The sequence below is a fragment of the Natrix helvetica genome (assembly GCF_964273705.1).
Source record: "Natrix helvetica genome assembly, chromosome: 6".
In the NCBI taxonomy this organism is placed as follows: domain Eukaryota; kingdom Metazoa; phylum Chordata; class Lepidosauria; order Squamata; family Natricidae; genus Natrix; species Natrix helvetica.
This window is the reverse complement of record NC_138553.1, coordinates 21,318,399-21,337,583: the sequence shown is the minus strand read 5'-3', so window position 1 is coordinate 21,337,583 and position 19,185 is coordinate 21,318,399. Positions and strand designations below refer to the sequence as shown.

At 40.6% G+C, this 19,185-nt stretch overlaps 1 protein-coding gene across 2 annotated transcripts in view; it reads right to left on the bottom strand.

Moving 5' to 3' along the window:
* LOC309394819 (cystine/glutamate transporter-like) overlaps positions 1-18,906 on the bottom strand; it is a 33,386-nt gene extending 14,480 nt beyond the window's left edge. The window contains exons 1-7 of one of the 2 annotated variants that reach the window (XM_081958440.1): positions 18,839-18,906; positions 8,154-8,457; positions 4,651-4,777; positions 3,115-3,230; positions 1,819-1,944; positions 1,166-1,265; positions 1,030-1,074 (exon numbers count right to left, since the gene is read on the bottom strand). In XM_081958440.1, coding sequence (XP_081814566.1) covers positions 1,030-1,074; positions 1,166-1,265; positions 1,819-1,944; positions 3,115-3,230; positions 4,651-4,777; positions 8,154-8,349 — 710 coding nt within the window. In that variant the 5' untranslated portion in view covers positions 8,350-8,457; positions 18,839-18,906. Of the gene's footprint in view, positions 1-1,029; positions 1,075-1,165; positions 1,266-1,818; positions 1,945-3,114; positions 3,231-4,650; positions 4,778-8,153; positions 8,458-15,229; positions 15,994-18,838 lie in introns of those variants that run through there. The other variant, XM_081958441.1, reaches the window with a different exon arrangement.
* Positions 18,907-19,185: the final 279 nt, after the last annotated feature.

Below are 19,185 nucleotides of genomic sequence, written 5' to 3'. Positions count from 1 at the left end.
GACTCTTAGGAAATCAATTTTAACCGCAGTATATTGAAACAATGACTTGTCTATTATGCCACAGACCTGGCTTATCTATCTATATGACTGCCTTTCCCTAAGGACATCTACCCATCCAACCAAGTCAGATAAAGTGGGTATGCTTCTAGTCCCTTCTCCTAAATATTGCTATTTGATGGGATCTAAGACCCCTGCCTTTTCCATATGGGGCAGCCACTGCCCTACGGAACAGTCTTCCCCCTTAAGTTCAACAGGCTTCCACTCTCCTAGCCTTCCATGAAGCTTTGAAGGCCTGGCTTTTCCTCCAAGCACTGGGATAAGTTGAGGTGACTGCATCTCAGAATCTGACTGACTCCAGGTTTTTGTTTTTAATTGATTATGCAAGAAGGGACAGGAAAGGAGAAAGGGAAAGAGGAAAGAAAGATGCGAAGAGAGCAAGGAGGGAAAAATAAGGAAAGAGGGGAAGGAAGAAGAAAGGAGAATGAGGAGGGAAGGAAAAAGAAGAGAAGGAAGGAAGGAAGATTATAATGAGAGGGGGAGGTCTGTGGGAAGTCCTGCCTTAACACTTGGCCACTACAGGTGCCTTCCCAACATAAGTGACATTGAACTGGCCACGGCCACCATGGCCACCACCCCCGACATCAAATACAATCTTGATGTGGTCCTGAATGAAATCAAGTTTGACACCCCGATCTACACAATAGGGAACTCATGTGGCTTGTCAGTTTTCTAGATACTGAGGGCAAAAGCATCAGCAATGATATTTGACTGCAAAATTAAAATATTACGCGTTAGTTCAGGCAGTGTTTCATCATTTCTGCCACCCCGTTGTCTTCTTCTGAAAGTACTATGCCACAAAAATGTATCTTGTTAGGCTTGTTACTCTAGCTCAGTCTTCTCCACCAACCTGGTGTCTTCCAGATGCAATGCCAGCATTTCCTACAAACGGAGGAGTTCAGTCATCTGGAGAGGGCCAGAGTGGAAAAAAACTGATCTAAGTCAGAATGTAGTTTCATTTTTCCAACTCACCGTTCTGGCTTCACCAGTTCTTCTCGTACAAAACTAGTTTGAAACCTGCATTAAGGGAGGAGCAAGAGACAAAACGGTTTCAGTAACGGTGAGAAATGACGAGAAGGTTTCAGAAATATACATTAAGAATGCATACCATCCAGAGTAGGCGAACATCCCTGCATAAAAAGCTAGAGGTAGTTTGTCCAAAACGAGTGCTTGGGTATTGAAGGCATCCTGGAAATTTCCTGTACAGCCTAAAGAAAAGAGTAAAATTACAAAGCAAAGGCATCATAGCAGAAATAGACATTCTGACAATGGATAGGTTAGTGCCAAAGTCAGGTTTGTGTGTTGTGTGTGTGTGTGTGTGTGTGTGTATGCCTGTAACTTGGTGGTATAAGATGTGATTTGCATAAGACAGGTGGGCCCAGATTCAAAACAACCATCTTGTCTAAAAAGGATTTTGTTGCAGGAAATAAGAATATGCTCCCTCTGCTTGAGATCTCACAAGCCATTGCCAAACATAGTCAATGGATGAATTATAACAACCACTAGATTGGGTTAACATTACAATAAGCCATGTTTTAACTATCATTTGTTGAGTAAGTCATATTATAAACTATAAGGATTGGCTTCCTTATGGAGAACTTTCTAGTCTGTTCCTGAAAATACCCTCCTTCTTCTTCTTCTTCTTCTTCATTTCTGTTAAATTTTATAGGTTGTGTTCAAAGCCTTCAGTCCTCGGAAGTATTCCTTGTGTTTTTATCATTGTGCTGATTAATAGAGAACAAGAACAACAATGTGAGATACCTTGAGCTAAAAGCATCATGCCTGGGACAATAATGAGAGAAAGTGCTGCCAACTTGATGATGGATAAGATGGTCTGAAGCCGGGCACTCCAGCTGACACTCCAAGAATTTAAGATGAGGACAATGTCTAGAGTGGCAAGAAAGGGAAAATACTTATTTATTTACTAGCTGAATAGTCGTGCTCCGCTACGAAACTATGTGATCGGGCTTGATAAATTGACACCTAAAAATTAATGCGTAGTTACCATTGGCCTCTTCTCTCCCCTTCTCTCCCTCAGGCTTGTCCCATAGAATCCTCCCCTATCCTATCCCCTTCTCTCCCTCAGGCTCCTCTCCAAACTCTCAGCCAGCAGGTCGGATAAGTCGTGTGCTGGCCACACCCACATCCAAGTTTTCAGGTTGGGAGGGGGGGTAGAACATCTAACTCCTTAGCATTAGAGCATGTTAATAATTATATACACCATAATAATGCTCTGGTGGTCATTTCAAAAAATCCTTTCTTAGCAAGCACCTAGAAGCCAAGAGGAACGTACGTGCCAAATTTCAAGTTTATAGGCTTTACGGTTCTGGAGATTTCGTGATTCCTGCGTGAGTGTTTTTGCAGATAGATGATAGATAGATAGATAGATAGATAGATAGATAGATAGATAGATAGATAGATAGATAGATAGATAGATAGATAGATAGATAGATGATAGATAGGATAGATAGATAGTTAGATAGATAGATGATAGATGATAGATAGATAGATAGATAGATAGATAGATGATAGATAGATAGATAGATAGATAGATAGATAGATGATAGATGAATAGATAGATAGATAGATAGATAGATAGATAGATAGATGATAGATAGATAGATAGATAGATAGATAGATAGATAGATAGATAGATAGGATAGATAGTTAGATAGATAGATGATAGATAGATAGATAGATAGATAGATAGATAGATAGATAGATAGATAGATAGATAGATAGATAGATAGATAGATAGATAGATGTAGGTAGGTAGGTAGGTAGGTAGGTAGGTAGGTAGGTAGATCGATCGATCGATAGATAGATAGATTTGTTTGTTTGTCAAACATGTACAAGATAACAAGTATAGGTATGAACATAAATGTGAACAAAGGAAGTAAATACAGATAAATGGGGACAATAAGACTGGGACGGTAGGCACGCTGGTGCGCTTATGCACGCCATATATACTTGAACTGCGTGAGTTAAGTACACAAAATCAGCATAGCTCACTACTGCTAGGGAAATAAAATGGCCAAGATTTCCATTGGGACTTACAGTAACCCAGAAGAGCAACCAGCTTCACAGCCAGGAGTGGAGCCGAACAAGGTGCAAAAAATGGTTCCAATATGTAGCGTCCAAATGCTAAGGCAACAACCGCGCTGTTGGCTGGCCTAGGGAAAAATTATACTCTTTGAGGAGACTGGAAAGTGTTACCGCACATAGTGCAACGTCCTAGTGCAGCTGATAGAGGCGACAATAAAGAGGAGAAAGTGAAAAGAAACAGCAGCAGCCAGGGAGTGAATCTGCAAAATTCAGCTTCCCCCAATTATTTACTCTCAATCTTTTTTTTTTTTAAGCAATCGGATATAATTGTATACCATCCATCAAATAATTTCAAAACCAAACATCCTCTCAGAAATAGCCATAAAACATTTATTTTTGCATTGATTGGCTGTCCAGAAATCCTATCTGAGTTAATCATTTTTAATGTTTAGAATTGTTTAGGGCAGGGTGTCAAACTCAAGGCCCGGGGGCCGGATCTGCGGGGTGTTTAGATATGGACCACAGGGCCACCGGGAAAGAGCAAAGGACCGGCCTGTGGTGCTTCTACCAGAGAAAACTGTTTTCTCTGGCAGAGGATTGCAGGAGGCTGTTTTTGCTGGAAGAGGGCTCGGGCCGCCACAGGCACCCCTGACACAAGTGACACAAGTGGTCAAACTGGGCACACCTACCCCAGCCACGCCCACCCCTCACCTTTGAGGTCAAACACCACACTGATGTGGCCTTCAATGAAATTGAGTTTGACACCCCTGGTTTAGGGCATAGTACAAATATTCTGCACCTAGTATTAGGGATGTCAACAGACAGGGTGGGTGAGTAAAAAAAAGACAAGATAGTACAAGCAACTGCACATTTGAAGCCCCAAGCCTTTGCTCACATGGTCATGCCTACCACTTCACTTTTGTGGCTATCCTTTGTGGATGTTCCTGCCCAGTATTTTCCCAATTGGGACAACTGACTGTTTGCTTTTGTATTTTCTTTGTATGTTATAACATAACATTAGTTATAACATAAACTAATTTAAAAACTTCTTAAAAAGTTTTTTTTTAAAGGACAGTTGATTCAGGACAAAATAAAAGGAAGACATTCTATCCTTTTGCTAATTATAATAGGTTGTTCTTGCCTCATAAATATAACAAGTGTGACAATTGGCCGAGGTCATCTTTTATTTCTGTATCCAAGTGTGCAGATTGTGGCATTCCATGTGTGTTTGTGTATTAGTTATAGTTGATCATCAATGATTCAGAGCATTTCTTGTTCACTATCATGTTTACTGAGTGTTGTAATGCAGGGGGTCCCCAAACCCCAGTCCGTGGCCCAGTGCCAGGCTGCAGCCTGTTGGGAACCAGGTCCTGCAAGGGGATTCCTGGGAGGGGTGGGGTGGGGTGAACAAGGTCAGCCAGGAGTGGGATTTGAGGGTTCTCCGAACTGCACAGAATCTTAAGTAGAGGTTCTCCCGAAACCTTCCCCTCTGCCCTCCCACAGAGCCAGAAAGGTGGGGGAAACACCTGTGATGATGGAAATGTTTACCTTATAGCAAAGTATTCAGCCCATAGAAACAGGAATCCAGGCAGAGGACCTAGAGTTTCCAAGATATAAATGTAATGGCCTCCGGACTTGGTAATTCGTGTGCCCAGTTCTGCATAACTTAAAGCACCTGCAATGATTTAATTACAATTTTAACAAATGCTGATGAAGACTTTATATTGGAAAGGTTTGGACATTCTAAAGTGCTGTCCCAGGAAAAGAGAAAATGAGGGCTTTCCTACCCTAAATTATAGGAGTCCCGCATATCTTATGTACTCTGGCCTAAACTTCTATGAAGGCAGAGACAGAATAGATTCAAAACAATCATTTCATGGTTAAATACATTATGTGGCCCTACCAGGTACAGAGAGGAGTTTCAGCGAAAGAAAGGACATTCTAGTACACTTGAACTCTACTGCTTAAGCTCTACCCCACATGCAGCTCTGGGGAAATGCACCCCTTTACTGAAGAAGGATTACCATTCCCAGCCTGTAGTAGTTATGCTTTCCTTCCCCTGCAAGGGATGGGTACACCCAGAGGTGGTATTCAGCAGGTTCTGACCAGTTCTGGAGAACCAGTAGCGGAAATTTTGAGTAGTTTGGAGAACTGGTAAATACCACCTCTGAATGGGCCCACCCCCATCTATTCTCTGCCTCCCGAGTCCCAGCTGACAGGAAGGAAATGGGGATTTTGCAGTAACCTCCCCCTAGAATAGGGAGGGCAGGGGTGGGTTTCAACTTTTTTTGCTACCAGTTCTGTGGGTGTGGCTAGGTGGTTGGCATGTGACTGAGTGGGTGTGGCCAACTTGACATCAGGAGGAAATGAGGATTTTGCAATAACTTTCCCCTGGAGTGGGGAGGGAAAGGAGATTTTATAGTATCCTTCCCCTGCCACTCCCACCAAGCCACACCCATAGAACCGGTAGTAAAAAAAAAAATTGAATCCCACCACTGGGTACCCCCATAGCAAATTAGGTGGGAATGAGAGCTAAAATGAATGAAGTGATGGTACCAGCTCCATAGAACCATGACACATGCAGGGAGGGCCCAAAGCTTTTCTATTTGCACTGGAAGGAAGAGCTATCTTGGTGCTCTCTAAACTTCGTTGGCTACTTGCAGACACTTCATTGTCATGAAACCATCATGATTGATTGATTATGTGCCATCAAGTCGTTTTTCAATTCCCAACGACCTCATAGTTTTTCTCCATGAAGCTTTGGAAGAGCTACATATATACTGTATTTTTCGGAGTATAAGACGCACCAAGATTTTGAAGAGGCAAATAAAAAAAAAAGTTTTTGCACTCTGCAGACCTCCCAAAAATGTCCCATTTTTCGTGAAAAAAAAGGCATAAATATCCTTTAGGAGGCTTACAGAATGCTCCTGGGGGCTGGGGGAGGCAAAATTGAGCACAAAACGGCCTATTTTTTCCTCATTTCTGTAGGAGGCTTTCAGAGTGCTCCTGGGGCTGGGGAGTCAAAATTATCAAAAAAACTGTCCGTTTTTCACTCATTTCTGCCCTCCCCAGCCCCCCAGGAGCTCTCTGGAAGCCTTCTACAGGCTCTGCACGGCCATTTTGGTGAAGGGGGCGGGGTTTCAGGAGGCAAAGAATGCTGTATTCAGTGTATAAGACCCACCCAGATTTTCACCCTCTTTTTTGAGGGAAAAGGGTGCGTCTTATACTCCGAAAAATACAGTAAGTTCCCAGTGCTTCGAATTTTAAAGTATCAAGTGATGAAAAAGTTCTCTCACAAATGAAGGCAAATACACGTGTCCCAGGATAATGTTGCAAGATCCAATCTGGGTCTGTCACCGGGACCCAAGGTTTAGTCATCCAAGCTTTCAGATTTTGGGGATCCTCGAGGAACTTCTCTGTACCAGAATGTGTCATATGTGCATTCTGGTAGAGAGACGTTCTCTGAGGATGGGCTCCAGCATGAATCCAAAAGTTTGGAAAACTAAACCTCTGGTCCCAATGACCCAGATTGGATCCCGCAAAACGTTCTCTGTTTGATCATGTCAATCAAGACCAAACACCACTGGACAAAACTATGAGCTGGAGGTTTTTGAAATCAACTTAGTTTTGTGTGAGGAAAAAATGATTCTTACATTCAAGCCTACACATTCCCAGCTAGGTTTCTAGCCTTATGTTCATGCCATGGAAACTCATCAGAAATAAAACATGGATATGACATTTAGAGAAGCTGGCTAAATGCTAGAACCCCACTGAATTGGAGTACATCATGTTTGTTTTCAAAATGGTGCCAGATTTTCTGTAGGAAGAATCCTACACATTTTTCATCCTGGACATATTAGAGGGGGAGGGGAGATTCCGTAACTTGTTCTTCCCCCAATTTGTTTTCTAATTTCTGGAAATCTTGGAATTCCCTTGAACATACTGAATATCTCCTGCTTGTTTTCAACAGCAAAACTTTGGCATCTAGCCATCTTAATTCAATACTCGATGCAGTGTTATGAGAAAATCTTGTTGCCTTTGATCTTACAACTACATTACAGACCAGTGGGGTGAAACTCATGATTGGAATATAGCCATGATGGCAAACCTATGGCATGCGTAGCCAAAGTGGCACATGGAGCCATGTTGCCTGGCACACGCAGCATTGCCGGTTCACCTTCCAGGTTTCTGACCCACATGCGTGTGTGACTATGAGCTAGCCTTCATGCATGCGGCAGGGCCAGAAAGCTGGAAGAGGAACTTTTTTTTCCGGCGTGAGTAAGTGTGCTGACCGTCTGATCATCATGCACGCATGTGCACCGGTAACCGGAAATGCATTTTCCAGCACGCGCATGCCCCCTGGGCTCTTCCGGGGCACATCCCAGATGGGCATGCACTTCACATGCACGCGCATGCACTCCCTTTTCAGCACTCGGTGCCAATAAGGTTCGCCATCCCTGGAATATAACAATTCTACAGCTCAATCAAAAGGAAGAGAAACAATTGAAAAGGAGATTATTTCCTGCTCAGAAATCCAGGGAAGGAGATTATTTCCTGCTCAGAAATCCAGGGCAACCAGGAATGACCTCATAATCCCTTGTGGAGTGGAGTCTGGGCAACTGAATTGAGCTGAGTGTTTACTAGCTGGCTGCCCTTCCTTTCGCCAGTATGGAGTTATTTTTCAGCAGATATATTCTCATGGTGCCCAGAGAGAGAAATATCAGCCTCTACCTAGGATCGAACTCGCAGCGTTCTGATTGTGAGGCAAGAGCTCCACCTCTAGGCCACCGCACCACTGGTAGCTAGATATGACAATAGCAGTTACCAACTCAATAATCATCAATGACATTAGACCAGGGGTGTCCAAACTTGGGAACTTTAAGACTTGTGGACTTCAACTCCCAGAATTCCACAGCCAGCATGGCTGGCTGGGGAATTCTGGGAGTTGAAGTCCACAAGTCTTAAAGTTCCCAAGTTTGGACACCCCTGCATTAGACCAACAGTTCTTCTGATCCCCTGAAAGCTGAACACAAAAGAAACTCACCACGCACCAAACATAGAGAGGATTCCACAGGCAAACCAAACAATTAGGGAGAGGCCCACATTGCCAGTGTTTTTCAGGACCCCCTTGGGGGCGATGAATATGCCACTGCCCACCATGCTCCCGATGAGAAGTGAGAAGGCCCTGAGGAGTGTGATCTTCTTCCTCAGAAAGACAGCCTCTTCTTTCTTCTTAGACTTTCCCATGGCTAGCGTGATTCTGGATCAGTAGAAGAAGAAGCCAATGTCAAAGAGGTTGATGCTGGTGAATGTTTTGAGGGACCATAAAGATCCTTCCTTGGTTTCTTGGCCAACCTGCATTGAAAAAGGAAGAGCATTCATTTTCAAAGTTAATAGGATAGAATTGTAATAGAAGTTTGAAACCAAGGATAACATTCTTATACTCATATTTGCATCCTGACATTAATGTGATGGTAGGGGCATAATAACCTACATTACAGTGATGGCTAATCTTTTTGTTGCCGTGTGTCAAACGTGTGTGCATGTGCAACAGCGTCCGCCCACACCCACACCCAGAATACAATGCACGCGCAACCCCCCATGCATCCTACCCCCATGCATGTGCGCATGATCCCCTGCTCTCCCTGATGCATCCACACGTGTCCTCCACATGCACCCCGCCCCCTGCGCATGCGCAGCAGAGTCCTGAAGACCAGTTGGCTGGCAGGAGGCGGTGGAGGTGGGCTGGGGTGATTGCTGGCTTGCCTGCAGTGTGGCCGTAGGTTTACTATCACGGCTATATTTTGTCCACTACTGTTTATAGAGGTAGTCCTCAACTTACGACCACAATTCAGCCCAAAATTTCTGTTGTTCAGCGAGACATTTGTTCAGTGCCCCATTTTGCGACCATTGTTTCTTTGGTTGTTAAGTGAATCACAGCAGTTCATAAGTTAGTGACCTGGTTGTTAAGCGAATCTGGATTCCCCGTTGACTTTGCTTGTCAGAAAGTCGAAACGGGACACAGCAACAGTCATAACTATGAAGCAGTTGCCAAGCATCTGAATTTTTACCACAGGATCACGGGGAAGCTGCAAAAGTCGTAATTGTGAAAAACGGTCGTACGTCACTTTTTTCAGTGTCATTATAACTTTAAATTGTCACTAAATGAACTGTTGTAAGTCAAGGATTATCTGTTTCATGACAAGCTGGTTCAGTGTTGGTGAACCTTTTTGGCACCGAGTGCCAAAACAGGAGCATGTGCATGCTCCAGAAATTGGAAGAGCAGCTCCCCAGCGCATAAGCGCACATTGGTCACCTGGTCTTCCAGTTTCTGGCGCTCCCGCAGGTGCAAAGACCAATTGGCGGGCGCACACATGCGCACCGGAACCTGGAAGAGCAACGGGTGATGACTGGCATGCCTGGAGAGGTGGCTCTGCATGCCGTAGGTTTGCAATCATAGAGCTAGTTGCTTTTTTGTTTCCCAGCTATTAAGGAACCTCACAAAGAAGATATTCCATCATTATATGCAGGTTTAACTTAACTTTTTAACTTTTATTTAATTTATAAACCGCGCCCTCTCCCAGAAAGGACTCAGGGCGGTGTACAGTCATATTAAAAACACAATATAAATACATACAGATATAGTTAAATATACATAAATATAGATATATAGATGGAGGAGGTAACATATAAACTGTACAATAGTAGTTTAAAATTAAAATTGAAAATACATTAAAAACTACCCCTAAAAACTACCCCATAATAAAATGTTTGCCAGGAGGTTTAAAAATGGGCCAGGCCAGCTAATTGGAACAGGTGGGTCTTGAGTTTCTGTCGGAAGGAGCGGAGGTTGGTAGTGGTTCTGATATCGGGGGGGAGGTCATTCCAGAGGGTTGGGCCCATCACAGAGAAGGCTCTACTCCTGGGCGCCGCCCGTTGGCATTGCTTAGTGGACGGCACCCGGAGGAGTCCCTCCCTGTGGGAGCGAATTGGTCGCAGGGATGTGTGTTGGAGGATGCGATCCCGCAGGATCCATCTAATTTTATTGTTTCCATCTAATAGAGATATGTGACCTTAACTCCAGCCACATTTTTTTTCACTTCTTTGTTTTCCCCTATGCACACCCACTGATATCTGAGTGAGAATTCAGAGTTTTAATTATTTTGAAAACTTCAGTCTTATCTATGGAGTTTACATGCAGTCCTCCTTTAGTGACAACAGTTGGCACTGGCAACTCGATCACTAACTGACACAGTTGCTAAGTAGAATATTACGTGACCGCAACTGCTTAGGAGTTTATTACAGCTTTATTTTTTTCATCACCATGAGAAAAGAACAGAAGTCCAAAGACTGTATGTAGCAATTTGTGTTTATTTGTACGGTAATACCAAGAATGATTGTCCTATGAAACATTACAGTTTATTTATTGGCATATGAAACATTAGGAAAAAATCAGATAGATAGATAGATGATAGATAGATGATAGATAGATAGATAGATAGATAGATAGATAGATAGATAGATAGATAGATAGATAGATGATAGATAGATGATAGATAGATGATAGATAGATAGATAGATAGATAGATAGATAGATAGATAGATGATAGATAGATAGATAGATAGATAGATAGATAGATAGATAGATAGATAGATCATCTATCTATCTATCTATCATCTATCTGATAGATAGATAGATAGATAGATAGATAGATAGATAGATAGATAGATAGATAGATAGATAGATAGATGATAGATAGATATAATTAGAGAAAGAGAAGATAGATTGGATGGATGGATGGATGGATGGATGGATGGATGGATAGATAGATAGATAGATAGATAGAGATAGATGATAGATAGATAGATAGATAGATAGATAGATAGATAGATAGATAGATAGATAGATAGATAGATAGATAGATAGATAGATAGAGATAGATGATAGATAGATGATAGATAGATAGATAGATAGATAGATAGATGATAGATAGATGATAGATAGATAGATAGATAGATAGATAGATGATAGATAGATAGATAGATAGATAGATAGATAGATAGATAGATAGATAGATAGAGATAGATAGATGATAGATAGATGATAGATAGATAGATAGATAGATAGATAGATAGATAGATAGATAGATAGATAGATAGATAGATAGATAGATAGATAGATAGATAGATGATAGATAAACAGACAGATAGGCAGACAGGCAGACAACAGAGTAGCACTAAATCTGGTGGGCTGCTGCAACAAGGCTAATATGGTAGATATTTGATACACGTTTGTTTTATTGTCTGTTTCTTCTTTCTCCTACATCAGATGTGGTATTCTGCTGGTTCGCCCCAGTTCGGCGAACCGGTAGTGGCAGCAAGAGGTTCCGCTCACCTGCCCAGATGTCATCATGGACGCTCTGCGCATGTGCAGAAGGATCTGCGCATGCGCAGAAGCACCACACGTGAGCTCCCAGTTCTGAACCGATAGCGAAGGTAAGAGAAAACCATTACTGTCTCACATGAATTTGGAAGGTTACAAACACATCCATTTGGGTGCACTATTGATGCTTCCAACTTTGTAGAGGGTGTCGTTCAATGTTAATACTGAACGTGAAGCCTGGTACGGATGAGTGGATTGCAATGGAATAATAGATCTCTTCCACCCACATTCCCAATCACAAAAAGGCAAGACATTTCCCCACTATCTGTCTCAAGCACATTCTGTTTTGCAGAAAAGAAGAGGATAGTTCCGCTCATTTAAAGCTATGTTGGCCTGTGTACCAGACATTGAAAAACATGAAACCTAAGTCTGTTTCTTCTTTACTATTTTAGGGACAGATATTACTTCTTCCTTTCGTAAAGTGAAATATCTCAATAAAGCAAATCACTTTGGCTTTTAAAGCTGATTTTTTTTTTAATAAAATGGATTAAAATTCAAGCGTGTTAATCCTTGTTGCTAACTTAATACTGTTCTGTATGTGAATAGTATAAATGCAAATAGCAGTAGATCCATTGACAAAATCTGACCCAAATATTTGTTCATAGATAGATACTGTAGCTTTAGCTATGTTATGTGAAATGAATTGATTTGAAAACAATAATTTGAACAGAACCAAACGCTCAAGTGCAAACACCACGGTTTTCCACTTGCATAGCATCAAGTATTCATCTGACCCCATCTGAGGAGACCTTAAATTTAAATTTAAGTCTTAATCTGAATACAAATGGTTTCCTCTTATTTAGCAAGGATATTATCAGTCTTTGAACTGTCAAGGATCAGGACTATAAATTAAATATTTATTGCTCAAGCCTATACACAAGAATTTAGTCAATTAAATTTCAAATCTCAATTGATAATTATCAATGGAATTCAAGGAAGCTGGACTGCTTATGGCAACGCAAAGACTCTAAACTGATGACCCATTTAACTCCACCCTCAGCTCTCCCTGCTCTTCTCCATTCCTGTAAGCCAGTTGACTTACAGGGATGGGATCCTAAGGAATAGGATCCTACTTGCAATCACTCTGGGCCTTGTGTCCCTGGCCAACCTAATTTGAGTAATGGGACAGTCTAAATTTTTCAAACCAGCTGTTGCTACAAAGTCCAGGTCTTCAAGCCAATCCTCAACTTAGAGTTATGCATTAGACTTATCCTGCTACTAACTGATAATTGGTTCCAGGGGCTACGTGGTGCAGTAGAAGAGCACCCATTTGCCCATGCCTATTCTTTTTTAGACATCTTTAAATAGATTACAGACATGGAGAAGAGGTTGCTAATATAGCTAGGGTGCCTATGCCATGCAATAGCAATAGCACTTAGACTTATATACCGCTTTACAGTGCTTTACCACTCTCTCTAAGCAGTTTTACAGAGCCAGCATATTGCCCCCAACAATCTGGGTCCTCATTTTACCCACCTTGCAAGGATGGAAGGCTGAGTCAACCTTGAGCCTAGTGAGATTTGAACTGCCAAATTGCAGGCAGCCGATAGTCAGCAGAAGTGCCCTGTAGTACTGCACTCTAACCACTGCACCAGCGAGGCTCTTAAGGTGCAACCCACCAGGGGTGGGTTCCGGCCGCCATTACTACTGGTTCGTTAGTTTAAAAAAAATGTACGCTCACATGCACACTCTGCGCACCTGCGCATTTTTATTTCAAATGATCTGCGCATGCGCACATTTAAAAAATGAATAAAAATTACATTTTTAATGAAAATTGTTCTACGCATGTGCAGAATAGAAAATCAAGGTGGCGGCGCCGATCATAGAACCGGTACGGTCACGTGTCCGCCAGAGTTACTACCTATTCGGCCAAACCGGACCAAATAGGTAGGAACCCACCTCTGCAACCCACCTTCCTGCAGCTATTAGTTGTTAGCCAGGTTATTTATACATAGTCAACAGGTAAAAGTAAGGAACTGGGCTTCTTCAAAGCTATTAACTCTCCAATCCCACAGATGAAATCTACTTCCTTTCCCAGTCTGGGAATGGAGGCAGGAAAAGGAAATGACCCAATTAAAAGAGCAGTGCCGAGGAAGCGATCCTCTCACTTTGGTTTGAGATCCCCCATAACACCCCCACAACCTGTCAGCTATTTGTGGACTACTTTTTGATCCATATGTGGAAAACCTGGAGTGAGTGTTGATTGATGACTAAGTTGATTAATCTGCCCATTTGTCTGAGCTCACTTATTCTCAAACTCAATCTCCATCTCACGTTTATCCTTTCCTGCTGGCTGGTGACATTTGGTGGTAGGGGAGAGAAATAGCATCCAGACATCCACTAATACAATGACATGCAACAGAAAGGAGTAAAGGCAGGGAGTTGAAAGCAGCACCTACACAATGCAAGTTCTACCATTTTAAAATGTGTGTTCTGATGTCAAGCACACACTCACACACACACACACACCCAAAGGAGCAAGATCATGTTGTGAGACAACTTTCATCATTCTGATACTTCAAAAATATAATATTTTTGATCTGAACTAGATCTGGATTTAGAAATTTCACAACGGAATCACTTCGAAAGAGAAGTAACACATTGCCACAAACATAGTTGATAACAGCAATGGATCTCTCTCCATCTTAAGTCTCCTCCTGTGCCTCAGAACTATACAACTTTAGTGCCTCTTAGAGAAATTATCAGAGATCTGTGACTGGCGATATATGAATCAATGGGCCCATGCTGGAGTATTGAAGCTTATGAATATCAACAAAACAGAGAGATAAATTAGAAGCCTATTCATTGAAATAAAAAGTGTAACATCTGTTTTCATTTTCTTCCTCTGGGTGACAGCTGATTCTCACATTGATAAGTGATTTTTTAAACAATCAAGTGCAGAATGCCCAAGACTTCATAAGAGAAATCTTCCTTCCCCATACACTGAAAAGTACAAGGACTCAGAATCTCGCTATTTTAAATTGCCTACATGTATATGTCTCACAAGAAAATAGAGGACCAGATGGAATTCTTCTCTTATAACCTTCTTTCTAACAAATAGTATTTATCACTTACTTGCTCTTTGGGTTAACTTTTTCTATTCCAGGTTAAAACAAGAGGTATATGACATTTTACTTGTTTATCTTCCTTCTTTACAGTAAGTGAAACTTATTGAAATGCTCTCCTTTCCCCCCAACAATCTCTTATTGAAAACTATAGGAAAATTCTAGAAGATATGAACGTTTTAAAAGGATTGTTTCACATTTATAAAACAACCTAAAGATACTGTATACTCTGCTACATAATGCTACCACTCCATGTTTCTTTAATGTGAGGTGAATTTCTAATTTTGAAAACCCAAACAGTCAAAACAATTGAAAGCATAATTTAGCAGAGCCTCCGTTTAGGAGACTTGAAGGGGACAAAGGTTGTTAAGAATGGTGGTTGAGGTCCTCCCCTAACAGTTATATAGACACAGGTATTGAAGTCTGGACTTTCCTCATACAGACTATGGGCTTTGCGTCCAATGTAAGAGTCAATCTTACGAACCACATTAAGATGACTACCATTCATTTTTCATTTAAATTTCCCACCATTCCCATAATTTCTTAGGTTACCTACACTATTCTTAGCATACATTCATCAAATGTTAATAACAGCTCATACATAAGAAAAGGCACTTACCCAGCAAATAAAGGAACCATATAGAAATGGACTGATGCAGTGCTACTTAATCCACTGAACAATGCTGAAAATGAATTCTCTCATTTAAGTAATCTCTAACAGGAAGAATGGGAAAAAACATTAAACTTCATGCTCCCCTAATTTAGCAAAGAGTTAAAAGAATCTTAACTTCTTTAGAAAAATAAGCAAGGAATGTCAAAGTATTAAGCAGTGTAGATAAGTAGGATCACAGAGCTGTTGAATAATAAGAACCGGTAAAGTAGGAACCAGACACAAGTCCCTTAGCCAAAAAACAAAACAAAACAAAACCACACACTTTTTAGGTGCACATTCAACTTTGGAACCAGTTGGAATCCTGCGGGATTTTATCAGAAGCTTAACATAATTATCAGTTTGGAGTTTAATTATTAGAATGACTGTATGTTCAGCTTTAAAAGGTAGTTTTCTTTTTAAAGAGTCATCAAAGGAAAATCCTCTAGTTGAAGTCTATTCTAACTGAACATTACTGTCAAAGTTGAATATAAAGAATCACCAAAAAGGTTAGGATAAAGGTTACTATCAAAAGTTAGCATGTTTTGATCTGAGTTGGCAGACTAAAAAAGGCTTCTGTTTCTACTAAATTCATACTGATGTTTTCTAAAAATATATGTATCTGTCTGTATAAACAATCCTATGTTATGGAAATCACTATATCTTTTTAAATTCTGCATATCACTTTTTTCCACTGATGGAAACTGGCCAAGCTCTTATTAACAGTAGATAAGTACTTAAAAGCAAATAATTAGCCCAGTGCAATCCTCAAAGCCAACCTTCTCAAACACTGTCCTACATAAATGGTGAATTCAAGGCTACACTGGTTCAGAATTCTGGAAACTACTATCTGAAATGGACTGCACTGGGGAAGGTTTGTTGATGCTGTTACATTAAATCCTAGAGTCTTTTTATAAAACGGTCAAACAAATCCAGTTGCACTTAGAAGCTAATAGTCTAATCCTCATCTTGGCTGGTAGAATTTTAATCAAGAGAGCCATCATTCCATAATGGCACACTTCTCTATCCTAGTGATAAACATATGAGGGATTCTCATCTTATAGGGAAAATAGGTTTCCAGGAGCAGATGCAATTTCCCAAAGACCTGAATGTAATTTCCATAGCTCCTGCATAATTTGGATTTTTGATGCCAAGAGAAAATGATTCAACATTCATAAATGCATTACTATACATAATGCATTTATGAATATTGAATCATTTTCTCTAACTTACTATACATTAGTAGTAGGGACGTGGTGGCTCAGTAGCTAAGATGCTGAGCTTGCCAATCAGCTTGTCGGCAGTTTGGTGGTTTGAATCCATAGTGCTGCGTAACGGAGTGAGCTCCCGTTACTTGTCCCATCTTCAACCAACCTAGCAGTTCGAAAGCCTGTAAAAATGCAAGTATAAAAATAGGGACCACCTTGATGGGAAGGTAACAGCATTCCGTGCACCTTTGGCATTTAGTCATGCTGGCCACATGACCACAGAGGTGTCTTCAGACAGCACTTGCTCTTCAACTTTGAAATTGAGATGTGCACTGCCCCCTAGAATCGGGAACAACTAGCACATATGTGCGAGGGGAACCTTTACATTTACCTTACATTAATAGTAAATCTATAATAGCTCATGTAATTAGTTGTCCTAATTTTAATTCAATTAAAATTAATCATAACCTTTTCTCTGCCCCATCTACTTTTATTTCTTGGACCTACCAACCTTTGGGGATATAATTCATGGTACCCCATTCAGTGGCAAAAATAAGCTTACTCTTTGTCTTTCCCAAGGCCCCTGGATTGAAGAACCAAAAGAACTTAGTATCTCTACCAATATCCTGCATAAGAACCCACTTTCTGCAAAACAGAAAGATAGACATGAAAATTATTAAAACTTAAATAATAAGAAGCTGATGTCTCCCTTTCAGAAGAAAACTTTGATGATTCAAAAAACTTTAGAAGCCCAAAATGTTGCTTGTTTTGTTGATTTCAACATCCAGCCAACCAATCCTGTTATTTTAAGGAAGTCAATAGGGGGGAAAAAAAGCCAGCCTGCTGACCCCTCTTGGCCATTTCCTTCTGTGAACAGCAGGCTGTGTTGTAGATATTTCCAAAGAGATCTCCCCTTTTCCCATACGAAACTCGTGACCCTCTAGTTTGTTGGTAACAAATGAAAAATAAGTCAACCTTTTTCCACGCAAGGACAAGGAGAGGTTTTTGTCTCACCCTGCCACTGTTTTTTTAGCTGTGTTGAAGAAAACAAAAATAAAGGCCAGCATTCTGTAGGGGTCCAATATTGTAGCAAACAACAGCTTCCCAGCAATTTTTTATTCCGTTAACTAGTTCAGCTCCAGTAATTAGCATTTGTATTTCCCATACGAGCAAGACACCAGTAGTGCTCCCGCCAGCTTTCCTAAGTCTTAGGAATGCCTGTGGCTCTGTTTAGAAACAAAAACGCCAACCTCTTCATGGGCTTACACAGCTTTCAAAGTAGGTAAGACTCTTATTGAAGAGAATGTGTCTATCGATAGCAAACAACAAGAGGACTGCAACAGAGCTTTCGTACTCAAAGGCACATTACCAAATGCTAAAAATAGAGTGGAAGAAAAGTAGCTGCCTTGCTACTCTCTTCAGTTTGCTTGGAGAAGCCGAGAGCAGGTCTCAGATACTGCGATGAAGGTTTTCTTAATTGGTATTTTTATCAAAGCAAAAAAAAAAAAAAAAACCCACAACAACCTAGACTGTTCAGAGGCTCACAATAATAATAAAAAGTTAGACAATAAAATGTGACCTCCCAATTAAGCACCCCCAAATCCCACCCTCAAAATCAAATATACAGTTTGAGCACTGCCAAGAAGAATTTCATCAAATTCTTTGGTGCCTTAGTGGTTATCCTGTTTTTCACAGCTAATATTTGCTAGCCCTTTTCGGTTTCCTTGCACGAGGGCTTCGTAAAAGTGGCACTGCAAGAGCTCTTACATTCCTCAGGCAAATAAAACAAAAATCTACACAGCCATAAGGGGAAAAAATGAAAAAGTTTATTTTTAAAAAAATATCTCCTTTTCGCTTTCCATATTACTGTATCGGCTTCTCAGATGACATTCAAACACAATTCCAATCGTAAAGATGTTTATGAAATAGGAGTATCCAGGGAGTTTCAAACCCCCCCAACAAAACCATATTTTCATATGGACTGTGATTTTCTAGCTAAGGATGCCTGACTACTGCCCATCAAAGTAGCTTTTTTCTGAGCCATTATATCAGCTTCATCTGCAGAATTTCATCACAATTTTTCACAGCACCAGGACATGCATTATCAAGTGACAATTAAAAGAACATTTAAAACAAAAAAAGATGGAAGTTCTATCCTCTGGCTTTTCTCTAACCTTCTCATAATTTCTGCTTCTCTGCTACCTATTCAAGACTGTTCTCTAGCTTTCACAATCTATCATCTGATAATTATAAACCCCAGCCAACATGACCAGCTGAACATCCTGGGAATTGTAATCCAACACTTCTGGAGACAGAATCTGACGTCTTTATGCCTAAAAGTTATTTCTTTCAACATATCCAAGTTACTCACTTGTCTTTGCAGATGTCCAGCCACTAACTTGGGAGAGCACCTTAATTCTCCTCCAGGACCAAGAACAGAGCTCTACTGGAAACTTTCTCTGCTGTTGAGCTTTTAGCTCAGCTGTTATCTATTTATTAAAAAAAATAAGCCAAAAGGACAAGTTGCAGTTGAGCAAACATATTTTCTTTTTAACTCTGAAGCTGCTATCATCCTCATCCTCTTTTCTGAATTATTAATCAATTAAAGTTCAACTATATATATATATAGTTATATGGTAAAGTAGATAGATAGATAGATAGATAGATAGATAGATAGATAGATAGATAGATAGATAGATAGATAGATAGATAGATAGA